Source organism: Gobio gobio, assembly GCF_949357685.1.
Source record: "Gobio gobio genome assembly, chromosome: 8".
NCBI classification, from domain to species: domain Eukaryota; kingdom Metazoa; phylum Chordata; class Actinopteri; order Cypriniformes; family Gobionidae; genus Gobio; species Gobio gobio.
The window spans coordinates 10,916,691-10,932,908 of record NC_137114.1 but is presented as its reverse complement, the minus strand read 5'-3'; the positions used below and the strand labels follow the sequence as shown (position 1 = coordinate 10,932,908).

The 16,218-nt window shown below is 38.6% G+C and overlaps 1 protein-coding gene across 1 annotated transcript in view; it reads right to left on the bottom strand.

The window, feature by feature from the left end:
* The window catches only part of rsrc1 (arginine/serine-rich coiled-coil 1), a 208,676-nt gene that overhangs the window by 82,815 nt on the left and 109,643 nt on the right, over positions 1–16,218 (bottom strand). Inside the window, exons 5-6 of the mRNA XM_079823893.1 lie at positions 13,413–13,449; positions 2,584–2,635 (exon numbers count right to left, since the gene is read on the bottom strand). Of these exons, the coding sequence (XP_079680019.1) occupies positions 2,584–2,635; positions 13,413–13,449 (89 nt within the window). The remainder of the gene's footprint in view (positions 1–2,583; positions 2,636–13,412; positions 13,450–16,218) is intronic.

The following is a 16,218-nucleotide window of genomic DNA, read 5'->3' as shown; positions in this document are numbered from 1 at the left end:
GGTTAAATGTAGGGTTTCACTTATGTTTCTGCTTAACTTTTGAGCCGTATGGTCTACAAATGTACTTCTCTGAATTCCTGGCCTCATGTCGAGTCAAATGCAATGGATTTCATTTATGCTGGCTAGAATTGACGCTATTTTTAATTCTATGAAAAAATTAAAGTTCACATAATATATGTGTGTGTGCTGTGTATAATTATTATGAATATATAAATACACACACGCATATATATATTTAAGAAAAATATGTTATATTTATATATAAAATATTTATATTATTTTCAAGATAAACGATATATATATATATACAGTAAATACATGCAAATATTTTTTTTAATATATACATGCTTATGTGTGTATTTATATATTCATAATAGTTATACACAGCACACACACATATATTATGTAAACATAAACTTTTATTTTGGATGCAATTAAACGTGATTAGTCGATTGCCCAGCACTAAATATAATATAATATAATTCATATAATAAAATAAAAATGTATTTACTTTCCAGGCCTTTTGGCAGAAAGACTGATGGATTATGCATGTATGTATTTAATTAGCAAGTAATTAGATATTGTTTTGTCATATTCTGCATAAGTTGGCTTACTTTTTACTGCACAGTCTGTACAATATGCTGACTACTTTTTTCCTAAATATACTGTATATGAGAAGCCGATCAGTAAATGTTTCAAAATGTAGAAGGCTACACTGAACTGTTATCAAGGTTGCATGTTTAATTCAGAGACTGTCGTCTAGTTCTCATGTCTCCAATTACGGCAGCTCAATCCAATAATTGGTTAAGAAACAGATGTTCAAATCTTGTCCACTTCTGGTTCATTCTTACAAGAAATGGAAGTTCAAACACATTTGAATTGTGGGATACAGCACCCATCGCCGTGTGCTGAGCTGTATCCTGCACATCTGAACACATGCAGTAATCATTCGGCCATGACAATAACATCCGGCAAACAAATGATAGTTGGGCTCGCACATCCGAATTTAAGGAAGTGGTGGTGGAAGTGACGTATATGCCGTAAAGCGGTAGAATTTTGTAGTTCTTTTTGTTCTGGGGTTACTACCCGAAACCCGAAGTTTAAAAGTACGATTAAAAACGATACAGACCCCGTCAGGCTATGGCAGACGTGTCATTCAACCTATTGTAAGTCGATGTATCATCACAAGAGTTAGGTTGAAAAATTATCTAGTGCTGCTTTAAGGGATGAAATATCTAAAGGCTCAGTACATGAAAGTCTTAAAGGTCCCATGACATGAAAATTTCCCTTTATGAGGTTTTTTAACATTAATATGAGTTCCCCTAGCCTGTCTATGGTCCCCCAGTGGCTAGATTTGGTGATAGGTGTAAACCGAGCCCTGGGTGTCCTGCCCTGCCTTTGGGGAATTGAAAGCTCAGACGGGCCGATCTGGAATCTTCCCTGTATGTCGTCATACGGGGAACAGTTGCCTCCCCTTCCTCTGCTTTGCCCACACAGAGAATTTGGAGAAATGGATTCAGTTTATTTTAGTCGCAATGTCAGCACAGGCTTTACAAACAGACTTTACCATATGGATTCGACAGCACCGCCACAAACAGTGAGTAACAGTGTTCATTAATGCCTGATCTGTGATCAGTGATTTCTGATGTTAATTATTCAAGTTCACTCAGACTTTCTTTCTAAATCGTTTAATACTGTTCATGCATCAGTGAATCAAGCCAGTGACTAAACGATCAACTTCGCAATCGTTTCTGTTAGTAGCATGAAACAAATCTGTTATTTAAAGTGTGTTAAACTACAGAGAGCGATCAGAGAACACACTCTTTATAATGTTCGTATCTGTCAATCACACGTCGCGAGTGTATCTGCACACTTGCCCAATCTGCCGTTATAATGAATGACGCTGTTATGCTGCACAACGAAGCTCTTACTGTATTCATATCGATGTCGTGTTTGCTGTTAGTTGTGGTGAAAGCGTTTTGTGAGAGAAAATCCGCTGCAATGACGAAATCACAGCATTCACACGATCAACAGACTGTCTGTGAACTCAACGCTCATCACTGCAGCCGTTCATGTGATGGGAATAGATCATAAAATAATCAACACTTTCACGATTTGTTCATCTCGACGGCTGTAATAGTAAAAAAAACATAGTAAAAGTATTCGAGAGGGGTTCCACATGTAATACGCATTTCGAATGCAAAGATGTCAGCCAATCACAGCAGTGGGCGTTTACACTGAGGTCTCAGAGCAGCCAATCACAGCAGTGGGCGTTTACACTGAGGTCTCAGAGCAGCCAATCACAGCAGTGGGCGTTTACACTGAAGTCTCACAGCAGCCAATCACAGCAGTGGGCGTTTACACTGAGGTCTCAGAGCAGCCAATCACAGCAGTGGGCGGTTACACTGAGGTCTCACAGCAGAAAAATCAAGATAGAAAAATGCCTTTTATTTCTAAATTATGACATTTTATGATGTAAAAATCATACTAAGAATATATGTAGACCTCAGGAAACATTATAAAATAATAATACAAAAAATCCTCGCCATGGGACCTTTAAGAAAAGGGACCAAGTGGTCGTACCTGCAGCTTGGAGCACCAGCTGGAGTCGCGCTTTGGCCTGTTCTGAAGGTGCCTGGAAAGACAGAGGAAGTCATGATGAAATCGTGTTAACACTGGGTTAGGAGGAAACAAGATAATAAGACACAACTCCAACCTCCACAGTCAAACAGAACACAAATACACCAGGAGCATTTAAGAAAGCAGCTACAGTGGCAGGGCTTAAAAAAAGAATAATTTCCTCAACGAGATCACATCTTCAGTCATGTACAAATGGCAATAAATCCCAGCAGATCACGAGGGTGTGTGCGTGCGTGTGTAAACATGCGCACGAGGGCTAAACATGTTGAGATTTCACTGTGGCACTGAAAGAGGGCTCGGATATAATTCCAATATCTCCACTATTAGATTCCACCCTCTTAATTGTCAAGAAAGAAGAATGATGAGGCAAGGAAGTTATAAAGGGCTATAGATTGCTCTCGAACGCAGGAAAGCCTGGTGTGTGTTGGTGTTATGAAGGTGTGTAGGATTACAGAGAAATTAAATGCTAATAGGATGAAATTTAAATGTGGATCCTGCAAGGCTCACCGTAGCTCATCGGAGAATGTGGGTGTCGCTGACAGCAGTAACGCACATTATTCAGCATAAATTTGATTTATCAAACTGTAAAGGTGTCACTTTCTAAAAATGTCATTTGGGGTGATGACAGGGAAATATAATGACCCGCTTTAATGTAAAACTGTCACTCCACTGTGTCTTAGATGACAAACACATCAAGCTCTTCTTGGAAATCTGCTTGTTTTTGACACCTCGCCTTCGATAACTTTTAAAAAAACACGGGCTCCTCTTCTCTGTGGTGTATTTTGAGCATGCTCATCTTACCCCCACCACCCCCCCCTCCTTTATATTGTTATCAGAAGCATATCAGACTGTTTCGGGGCATCAATCAAGCCGACAGAAATAAAGGAAGGATTATTGAATGTTCAGATAAACCCCCTCTCCTCCCATTCAAACCCATCTTCTATTCTCTCTGCCATTACAATAACATCCAGTCATGCCGCAATAACGAGGCGGAAGAACAGACGGATCACACGACTTAAATGGAAGGATAATAGCTGGCAGGGCAATCATCTTAGTTACAGTTTATTATGAAATTTCTACCATTGCATTTGCATTTGTTTAAAGTGACCCCGAGGCAAGTGTCCGGTGATATTACACCACCAAGTGTTTAGACGAGAAGGAAAAAAAAAGGGGGGAAAAACGAGCATCAATATGAAGAAAAATATAATTAGTTTCAAAGGATGACAAATGGGTGGCGGATTAATAATTAGATAAGTTTGTCAAATTATGAGACAGGCCTCATTCTGGCAAACGCTGAGCAATAAGAGAGAGAGCGAGCTGATAAAATTTGACACAGATATAATACAAATAAGCTACAAAACACTGTTTGACGCCCACATCTCTATTGGATTTGGAATACTATCCAATCTAGTTATAACCCACAATGCGGCATCCTAACGAACAGAACTGACCGGTTAATGCTGAAGCTCGAAATCCTGCAGGAAATAGTTATAGAAATTATAGAGGAAAAAAATGGTGCCGTGCTGCAGCGCTTCTCCAAAAGGTTTAATCATGCTGGGTTTAAAATAACCCAAGTTGGGTTGAAAATGGACTAACCCAGCGGTTGGGTTAAATGTTTGGTTAAAACAACCCAATTGCTGGTTTAGTCCATTTTCAACCCAACTTGCAAGCATTTTTTAGAGTGTGTGGAAAAGCAGCCCATAGAATCTCACTGATGTTTAGAGAATAAAGTATTCAATAAAGTTATTAGCCCTGGCTTTCTGAACCGAGGTCAACAGCCAAAATAATAGAGATAGTTTTCCAATAATTCACTCATCCTCTTGTCATTTAAACCCTGTATTGACTTTCACTGCAGAAGAAAGGTCACACACACGAGGAGGAAAGTTTATGCGTGTACATGATGACAGAACACTTTAATGGAGTGATCCTTCAGAAATCATTCGAATATGCTGATGTGCTGCTCTGATTATCATCAAAGTTTAGGATTTGTAAAAAAAAAACTTAAAAACATTTGTATTCATCAAGGAGGCATTCAATTGATATTAAAGACATTTACAATGTCACAAAAAAATCTCTTTCAAATAAATACTGTTCTTTTGAACTTTCTATTCATCAATGTATTACAGTTTGCACAAAAATATTACGTTTCCTACATTGATAATAACTATGATTAATAATTGAGCACCAAATCAACATATTGGAATGATTTTTAAAGGGTCATGTGACACAGAAGTCATTTTTGACCGGTGGTGCATACAGTTTGAATTAGCTTGTGCAGCAGAGAAATGATGAGTCCAGGCTTCATGGGCTTTAGAGTCCCACTGAGCGGTCCTGGAGCCGTCTCTATCTCACCCCACACACACACACACACACGCTCACACACAGCCGTCCGCGCATAAACACTGAGCCAAACCAATTATCTCAATTACCGCACCCGCCGCTTCACATTCACGCCGCTCAGCGGCCTCTGCCTCACTCGCTGTCTTTCTACTGTCTAGACCCAGATTCCTCCTCTGTTCATCCAGACCTGGATAGCAGGAAAAAGTCAAACGTTTTGAAGGATGCTCACACTTCAGTAGTGGTGTTTAGACATTTTTGTTTTACTCCCTTTCGTTTTTTCGAAGGGCAGGGGTCGGAGAATCTCAATTAGCTGCACTGGGATTGTGTTTTCCATGAACCCCGAGCACTGATATTTGCATTTGATCTCCATGAAATTTCAAACAAACATAACAAGAAGCAATCGGCCTCCAATACTACTACGATTCCCAAACACTCCCGTGTCCTTGAGTAAAAAATAAGGAATACAACTGAGTAACATTATATATATATATATATATATTGTATGATCACTGTGACTGATTCCTCATTTAAAAGTTACCTTTTTAAATAAAAAGAGCCCATACATACACACAATACCGTTTGCATCAAAAGTTAATCAAATAAAAGCGTTTTTTTTAAACTTTCTATTCTTCAAAGAATCTTGAAAAAAAATTATCACAGTTTCCACACAAATCCAAAGCAGCACAACCGTTTTCAACATTGATAATAATTGTTACGTGAGCAGCAAATCATTATGAAAATTCAGCTTTGATCACAGGAATAAATGACACTTTACTATATATTCACATAGAAAACAGATCTTGTAATAATATTTCACAATATTACAGTTTTTTACAGTTACAGTTTTTACATTTTTGATTGAATAAATTTAGCCTTGGTGAGCAGAAGAACATCTTACCGAGCCCAAACTTCTGAACGGCAATATACTATATCTAGTATGTGTATATATATATATATATATATATATATATAAAGACTTTATTCTATTACTCATTACTGTACTCATCTCATCTCATCTGACTTCTTCATACTCATTTATAGTCATTTTTCATTTGTTATTTCCAACCTCTGCCCCATTCCTTAACCTAAAAATAAATAAATAAATAAATAAATATAGACTGCAGCATTACGTTACAGGATCCCCCTAGAAAATGCAATATTCCGTTTTTAATATCCAGGTCTATAAGATCAGGGTAGAGATGGGCTCCAGTGCAATATGTTTATTTATATATTTATAACAAATACTGCATATCAGGAGTTCTGGGCCGGGCGTCTATAAAATATAATGTTGTGTATGGATATCTTTTTTAAATATAATCTCAATATGAAATCGGAGGCCTTTTTACAATGTGCCATACTTCAGGACGGCGCTAACAGCATTTAGGAAAGCAGAGGCTGTTCATCTTTGTGTCTACAGTAGGCACTGCCGCTGCATAATAATAAGCTTTCCTGCCCCAAAATGTTATTTAGCCGCCTGACGCTCATTTCTCAAACTTCACCACTTTTACAATTTTCCCAAACTTTTATTTCCTTGATTATTGCCAACAAGATTTCATTACGTATTTAGAATGTAAACAAGCGTGAGTGATGACAGAGGTTTCACCGCGGCGGTCCTCGCCTTCAAACGCACAATTCACAGACCCCCACCCCCCCAAACACCCCCCACACACACACACACACACACACACACACACACACACACACACACACACACACACACACACGAGCCGGGCCAAAATGGAAGGCAATTGTATTAATAGACTTTTTTGACATGCACGTGTGCGTGTGTGTATTAGTACACGTGTGTGTGTGTGTGCGTGTTACAGCCAGAGAAGGCTGGGCGTTGGGCTCACACTCAACCCACATAAATCATGTAGAAGAAAAATGAACAAATGTGGCGGCTAACTCATCTCCTCGCCATCCGGAGAAAATGAAATTCACTGGAATACCTATCAAAACTGCAATCATCAGGAGATAAAATCGCCTTTGCTCTATCTGCACTTTCCGATTTAATTTCCTTTATGCCCTTGACATTCAGAGATACCATTTAGATAATGTGTATACAGTAAGGGACCAGTTATGTATATATATATATATATATATATATATATATATATATATATATATATATATATATATATATATACCATCATTTGGAAATGGATATGCAATATTTCTTTGTTGTTGTTTTTGCTAGTCTTCGTCTGCGCACTCCTGTTGCGAGATCCATGCAAAGAGCAAAGAATCTTAACGGAGAAAGAGATAAAGCAGCGGGATATGAAAGCCGCGCTCGTCCCCTCTATCAGTATGACATGCAATTATGTTTGGGCAGGCGTCAGGTTAAAGGTCAGCCTGATGACTCCATCATTTAGCAAAGCAGCTTATTTCACAAATGGAGGTAGACGGAGGCCCGTGGCAGACTCCCAGACACCTCCAATCTGATGAAATCATTAGTGTAATAAGCATGTAAATCTGCTTGCAAATTATACTCGCGCAGCTCCTCGGCTTTCATTTAGCTGACACTTGGTGAGGTGTTGTCAGATCACCTCTTTATCCCACAATCAAATTACTGGCAAACACGGGAGGCGAGGGAGTGAGACGGGGGCCATGGATGCGGACGGGTGCCTGGACGCCGCCGCCGGCTTTCTGACACTCTATTGATTCCTGAAGCCCTGATCTTCCCTCGTTCTGTTCGAGAGAGACAGGTGCTTTTGATGATGTTATGGGATAAATCTATTATTAAGCACCAGAAGATCTGGCAGAGCCGAAACAGAGCTGTTTCTCGCAATCGCTTGTCCTAATACCGACCATAAATAATTCATTAAATATAAACAAGGCCTCAAAAGCTAAAACCCATGGGGGAAATCCTTTTTAAATATCATTTCTTTATTTATTTTTTTAAAGCTGATGGACATGAGATTAAGGAAGTTGAGGCAAGATAGAAACGAGAATACAATAAATAGAGGGAGGCACGGCGACTACCTCGATGAATGCCAAAAGTTGTCAAGAGTCACTTCTTTACTGTCTAGCCCAGGGGTTTTCAAACTCTATGACGCCAAGGACCCCCAAATATGATGGACCCCCTTCCTAAAGTCCATCTATATATTTTTATGTATGAAAAAACAGTTAAACTTAGATAAATAGTAAGTGTGACGTTATAAATTCGACATATTGTTTAATGTTGGATGTATAAACCTGAAGAAGAATATTTTCAATTAAAAATTATTTGTATAAGCAACTTTCCCAATAAATGTGTGTAAGCAGCTTAAGAATACCGCCTTACAACTCCAGTGAGCGAGATAAAGGGGACTATAGTGAGAGAAACCCACTAGAAAGATACAAAGCAAACATATACAATTGTGGAATGTATACGGCAAGAAAGGATAGAAAGGAGAGAAACATTTAGAAATGAAACGGTTATAATATTCAGTAGATTTATCCATTTTTGCTTTGTCTTTTTATTCTCTGAAATTTTCTGGGGAGCAAGGGTTAAATGATATCTGCCATTTAAACCACAGTGTTCCCCATTCGGCAAAATCAAGATGCTCTTCGATATGTTTCAGCAACTGGATATTTTTGGAGCTAATGGTAGGGAACACAAGATTAGAAGTAGCTACGAAAAGTTTTACAAAGTCGCCTCCATCTAGACTTTGTAAAGTTTGCCAGCATCTTTTCACATTGGTACATCTGAAGCTTGTAAATGCGGGGCTGTTTATGGCTCATGTTTACTGGGTGAATGCGTACGCCTTTAGGGGAGGGCTGCGGGGGGCGCACACTTTCTGTTCGTCGGCACAAATCTTAATAAAATATTGCGGCACCTGGTGTCTGACGAGCGGGATGCAATCTAGCAGCTTTTATAAAGTCAACAATAAATTCTCAGGTACAATATTCACATATTCAAATTTCTCTGGAAACCTACAGCTGAACACGAGTAGAGTAGAGTCGTGCATCTGCATATTTTACAAAACACAAATAGCATTGTTTCTCAGAAAATTAACTCTCTCTAGTTGATCAAATTTGTCTACGATAATCAGATCTCAAATTAGATTCAGCGGTGGAGGTGCCATTTTAAACGCCTTTATCTTGTTGAGGCTCATTTCAAAGCGAGCATTTTATGTTCTCCAAATACACACAAATAAATACTATTTCACCTTTTGTGAACACTAATTATTATATTAGGAAATATCAGAAGATGATGCCGAACTGGAGCAGTTGAACGAGACAGGACTGCATCAGAAAACAGAGCAACTCATTCTGTATGGTTCCGGATGCAAAACTTTAAAATGTAACGGTTTATATACAAAAAAGATTGGCACAGTAGAAATGTTTTAATCTGGCAAATACCACCAATCTTTAATGCACCCAGTCAAGACACTCGCGGTGTGACATGGCCAACGACCCAATCAACAAATTTAGCATTTTCATCAGAGAAAGAGAAACTATGAAAAGACAACTTTTATATGTATTGTGTGTGTTTGTGAGACTACGCAGGCTTCGAAATTTGTCATTTGAAAAAAAAAAGTTGGATGCTTTGATAGCGTCTCTACTCTCTAGGCTTGGCCATGCACAGAGACCCTTTTCAAACAGACGTATTGATTCAAGAGGGTTATGCATGTAATCTTCTTTTCAATAATTCACTCTGCCTTTTATACAGCTGTAGATCAATGGATGCGCTCATAAACTCTCCTCCCCTTTCACTCTCTCCTCAGTCAAATCTCTCCTTCCATCAGTCCGGCGCAATCTTTCCTTTCATGCTCTGTTCCCTCTACATCTGTCCATCACTCTCTACAAATGAAGACAAGTTAATTACACATTAACCTGTGACGCACAGTCAAAAATCTATAAAAATGGTTCATTTTTCTGGAAACGGTGTGCATTACTGCTGATTTCATTAACAGGATACTGAACTACTGTAAGTCACGTTACTTGAAAGACTTGACTCTAGTGTGCAATTCAAAAACTAAAAAGATAATAGTAATTGGTGACATTTTATTTTAAACATGTCTTCCTATATTTGAATGAATACCCTTTTGTCCCTGCCTGTATACTTAGATCACATTCTGAGAATTTGCTTGTACTACCCAAGTTCAGACTATCTTCTGTTGGTGGAAGAGCGTTCAGCATTTCAGCTCCTAAGCTTTGGAACAAGCTGCCCCAAAACCTCCTCACTTTGAACTCAAAACTCATCTATTTACAACATGTTTTGTTAACTTGTCCATACTTATTTTGGTTATTGTCTTGTATGTTAAATGATCACCGTCTGACTGCCTGTTCACTTTGTTGTTCCCTGATTGTACATTTGTATTATTGGTGTTATTTCACAATATTATGTAAAGTGTCCTTGGGTTTTTGAAAGGCGCTATATAAATAAAGCATTATTATTGTTATGTACTTAGTGTTGGTATTATGCATAGTTACAACTAGCCCTAAACCAAATCCTAACCCTAATCATATAGTAAGGACATAACAAGGGTGCTGTAACAAGTGCACCTTAAAGGTGCAGTGTGTAGTATTTAGAAGGATCTATTGACAGGGACCCTGGACCACAAAACCAGTCATAAGTCGCACTGGTAAATTTGTGGCAATAGCCAACAAGACATTGTATGGGTCAAAATGATATATTTTTCTTTTATGCCAAAAATCTTTAAGTAAAGATATTAAAGGATTAGGAAAACATTCCAGGATTTTTCTCCACATAATGGACTTAAATGGCAACCAAAATGTTGAAGGTCCAAATCAATGCAGTTTTAAAGGAAGGGCTTCAGAGGCTCTGCACGATCCCAGCAGAGGAATAGGGTCTTTAGGGTCTAGCCAAACCATCAGTCGTTTAAAAAATAAATAAAATTGTAAATACTTTTTAACCTAAATTGCTCATCTTGCTCTGCGACGTGCCAGTGATTACGTAATCGCGTTGGAAAGGTCGCGCTAGACGTAGGCAGAAGTACTGCCCCCGTGTTTACAAAGCACTCGTGCGAAGACTAATACAAACGCCCTTCAGCAAAAAAAGGTAAAACAACAATGTCGGGCGATTTTGAGGTTGAAGATGGAGTGTTTTTGGTAAGGGGGGTTTGTATTAGTCCGTGCACATTCGCTTGGGGCGGTACTTCCGCCTACGTCTAGCGTGACCTTTACAACGTGAATACGCAATCCGCGGTGAGCCGCAGAGCAGCACAAGATGAGCAATTTAGGTTAAAAAGTATATTCGTTTTTTTTTTTTAAATGGCCGATGGTTTGTCTAGATAAGACCCTATTCCTCGCCTGGGATCGTACAGAGCCTCTGAAGCCCTTCCTTTGAAACTGCATTGATTTGGACATTCAACATTTTGGTCCATTATGTTTTCCTCAAAAAACTTAATTTCTTTTCGACTGACTGAAGAAAGAAACACATCTTGGATGAGATTGGGGTGAATAAAATATCAGGACATTTTCAATTGGTGAACTAAGTGAACTAATCCTTTAAGTAAAGATCATGTTCCATGAAGATATTTTGTACATTTCCTACCGTAAACATATAAAAAAAAGTATTAGTAGTAGTAATATGCTTTGCCAAGGACTTCATTTGGACAACTTTAAAAGGTAATTTTCTCAATATTTCGATTTTTTTGCACCCTCAGATTCAAAATTTTCAAATAGTTGTATCTCGGCCAAATATTGTCCTATCCTAACAAACCATTCATCAATGGAAAGCTTATTTAAAAAAAATTGACTGGTTTTATGGTCCAGGGTCACATATACATAACTATCTTTTCAGTGGTGTATAAGGGCTTTAAATAATGAACTGTTATGTTTTTTATTACCTTAGAATGAGCCATTTCTAACTACATAGAATTTATTTACAAAAATGACTATAACAACTGGCACAAAACATGTTTTGAAGGAGAAATGTTGTGGATTATTAATATTATTTTGCAATTATAACATGAGATACACCAAAAATAGCAGAATGTTATCCATTCACATCATGAGAATCTGAATTTGAACCTTACTGTGACTTGGTTGAAGTTAATTAGCACTTCAGCATTGGGCATAGGACTAGTAATGGTAAATAACTTTTTTTGTACATCTAAAACATGGGTAATAAACTGGTAATAACTGGCCATTGAAAAATACATATTTTCAGACCATTTCAGGTCTTCCATCTTAGGTCTCTCTAGCTCTGGAAAGCTTTTCTAATACTAGCGCAGGTCCTAAAGCTCTTTCCTGATCATAGCCCTTGTTTTTCCAATGATATTCCTCTAAACTTTTCTCTTTTATAATGTCCCTCAGCAACCTCTTTTTCTACAGTCTTTCTTCAAATATCACTCTCTCTACTCCCCCATGATGAGTGGACACGCCCCCTACTGCTGATTGGCTCACTCTCCTCCCCCATCATGAGTGGACACGCCCCCTACTGCTGATTGGCTACATGTGTGTTGTGCTGCTCAGTATGATCCTCTTTCAACAGCGTTTCTCAGAAATCGCTTAACTTTAATAGTGAAGAGGACAGTGTCTATGCTTGTCCACAAAATTATGGGTCAGGTTACACTAGCCGCCCCATGTACCACATGACACTGACAATGTCCCGTTTAAACACTAATGCCTTCGCTTCTGAGCAGGATCAACAGTGAGAGATCTCGAGAACGAATGGGCGGGAATATGTGATAAAGATTTGATTTTAGAATATTAGCATGATAATTGATAAGGAGTAAGGTCAGGTGTGTGGAGTGACCCTTAAAGGGCCAGGCATGCGTTTAATATTCAGGGTGTGGAGCTCAGGGAGGTGAGTGTACATTCAGAGAGTCAGGACCCCGCTGTGACCTCTCTCCATTATTCATCCCTTAGAAAAAAAATTGAAATGGAAACTCAGTTCCACCCAGGAGGAGAAAAGTATCCCTTTAACTCCAGTGCATGGCACTCTGACCCTATATTAGAAAGGCTGCAGAAAACCCAGGAAATGTTGGACGTTACATTTTTAAACCCTCCCTAGGGCTCATTTTAAGGGCCAACAGCACGCCCTACATCCAGAGAGAGGGAGGCAGGAAGGTAGAAGTGGGAAGACACTGTGATCTCTCCAGATGTGTTCAGAGGTAATGTGTGCTTGACATGAGTGTGTGAACTGTTCCAGTCTACACGCAACTGAAAATTCAACAGCTTGAGGATACAAATCAAAACACACTCCACTGGTGAATTGTGTACTTTTTTTTCTGAATTGCCTTTAACAGGGGGGAAATCTAACAAACAACACCTTTTAGAAAAAAGACAAAAGCAGAAAATTAAAGAGGAAATGTAAAAAATGGAATGGGACAAACGAAAGAGTAAAAGTTATGAAAACCAAGGTAATCGAGTGGGAGTCAGAGAAAGACCTCTCTGCCAGCTCGAGGTATTCGAAGGCAATTGCTGAACATTCATTTTGGATGCAGATATCAAAGATTCAGGAAAGAAGCACAACTTACCAGATGTTCTGATCCAGCTTTGATGTTTCCGGTTTCCCTGCAACAGAAGAACAAATTTACTCCATTGTAAATAACGCAAAGACACCAAGCGTCTCAGCACCCTGTGCTCCCACTCATTTCTCCACCTCTCACGGATCGCCCATAATTGCTGTTTTTAAGGGTGTAGCGCATTTATACAGTTTTGCTCACGGAGTTCCATGAGGGCAAGAGATTTCAAAAGGGCTCTTATACTTGATGACGCATTACAAGCGTAAAGAGTTACAGTGGAAATCAAAAATGACAGCGGTTAAAGACAGCTGGTCTTCATGGGAATAATGATGCAGATGCTGTGTGGGTGTGTTTACATTAAATAACCATTCGTTGAGTCTCATTAATTCATTGATATACATGTTTAAAGTACGGAACAGTAATAATTGCAGGATTCAGTGTACTCAAATGTTCTCATGTCACAAAAGTTCTGTTTCTTAATAGCCGACGGCAAATGCTGGACATATATTCAGCCTGCTTTACTGTACATGATCAGCGGCTGTAGTAGCATTGTTTATCATGTTTGTTAATGCTTTGATACAGGTAAACTTGAACTAGCACATAATATTTGCAAAAAAATGTGTCTATTCTTTATACGTATATACACTACTGTTGAAAAGTTTATTTAATTTCAAATAAATGCTGTTTTATTTTGGCTTCCTAATAGTCAAAGAATCTTGAAAAAATGTATTAAAGCTACACTGTGTAACCTTTTTAGTTTATTCTTAGCTAAAAACACTTAGTTCTTTCAAAAATATATGTGCTCATTAACGTATATTTACTTCTTTCAATTAATAAAGTATTCTCGTAAGTTTATAATATGCCATTGTAAATACATACGGGTGAGGGTTCGAATGCCGGTCGCCATGTTGCCCCTCCATCTTGAAAGTACATTAGCCAAAGAGGGACATACCCGTAAATTCAAGCTTCGCCTTTGGCGTTTTAACACTCGATGGCACCGTGTCCAATGTGGACGAGGTCGAACTGGAAGCCATGTTAATCTTGGACTAAATCGGCCACCGTAGGAGTTAAAACGAAATCGGAATTGAGAGGAAGAGAAACTAATATTCACTGGATGGTCATATACATGTTCACCACTAGATGGGGGAAAATATCACACAGTGTAGCTTTAATCAGCACAACCATAATAAATGAGTACCAAAGTCAGCATATTAGAATGATTTCTGAAGGATCATGTGACACTGAAGACTGGCGTAAAATTTAGCTGCTGAAAATTCTGCTTTGCACGAATAAATTACATTTTAAAACATATCACAGTTAAAACCGTCATTTAAAACTATAATAATATTTCACAATATTACTGTTTTTGTTGTAATTTTGATTACAAAAAACAAACACAGCCTTGGTGAGCATAAAATATTTATTTAAAAAAAATAAAACATCTGACTGAACCCAAACTTTGTGCACATACACAATACATTCACAAGCACACAAGAACATTTCTGTGGGTCTCAGAAGCAGAAGTCGTATTAATTGGGTAAACTTAGTGAACGGGAGACAACAGCAAATATAATTTTTGCATTTCCATCGGCTCAGATAGCAAAAGAAAAAAAGTTGGTGATAGTTTCCACGACTTTCCAAAAGAGGAAAAAATATAGGGAGATTCCGTTGGCCAGAAGAAAGAAAGATTGTATTAGAAATCCCCGCAGACGTTTTTGCCATTTACTGAAAAAATATAATATAACATAATATATAGCGTTATAAATGTGTATTACATTTTGAAAATTAAAATATGAAAAACTTTATTTACTAGATTTGCGGAAACGCGTCATCACAGCCTGTGAAAAGGGTCTATTGAGTTTATTGTGCCTTTTTTTCTTCTTTATTTTTCATCCCAGGCTCAAAAGACTGAGACTGGAAATTGCAGAGACCCCGAACTTAAAGTATTAAGAGGCATGGGGTATTTTTATAATTGCACCGTAACAATCCATAAAAAAGTAAATCTAACCCAAAATACTATAGTGTCGTTGTTTTTTGATAATGAGACTAAGACATAAGCAAGCAAGATCATTTCTTTTTACTATTATTACTTGAAAACGGAACATTGTCCAGAAAAGGACAGCATCAGATGATACTGTGGCAAACTGTGTGTGTGTGAGTGTGTGTTCATGTTTTTCTATCCAGGTGGGGACTTCACCCTGAAGGCACACAGACTCATGGGGGCTCGTGTCACTGTGGGGACATAAATTGAGGTTCCCATGAGGAAACAAGCTTATAAATCATACAGAATAAGCATTTTTGAAAATATATAAATGCAGAAAGTTTTAGGGGTAGGGGTTGTGTGTGTGTGTGTGACGGGTAGGTTTAGGGGTAGGGGTTGTGTGAGTGTGTGTGTGTGTGAGTGTGATGGGTAGGTTTAGAGGTAGGGTTAGTGTAAGGGGGAGAGAATATACAGTTTGTACAGTATAAAAACTATTAAGCCTATGGAGAGTCCCCATAAAGATAGTGAACCAGACGTGTGTGTGAGTGTGTGTGTGTGTGTGTGTGTGTGACGGGTAGGTTTAGGGGTAGGGGTTGTGTGAGTGTGTGTGTGTGTGTGTGACGGGTAGGTTTAGGGGTAGGGGTTGTGTGAGTGTGTGATGGTAGGTTTAGGGGTAGGGGTTGTGTGAGTGTGTGTGTGTGTGTGTGTGTGTGACGGGTAGGTTTAGGGGTAGGGGTTGTGTGAGTGTGTGAGTGTGTGTGTGTGTGTGACGGGTAGGTTTAGGGGTAGGGGTTGTGTGAGTGTGTGTGACGGGTAGGTTTAGGGGTAGGGGTTGTG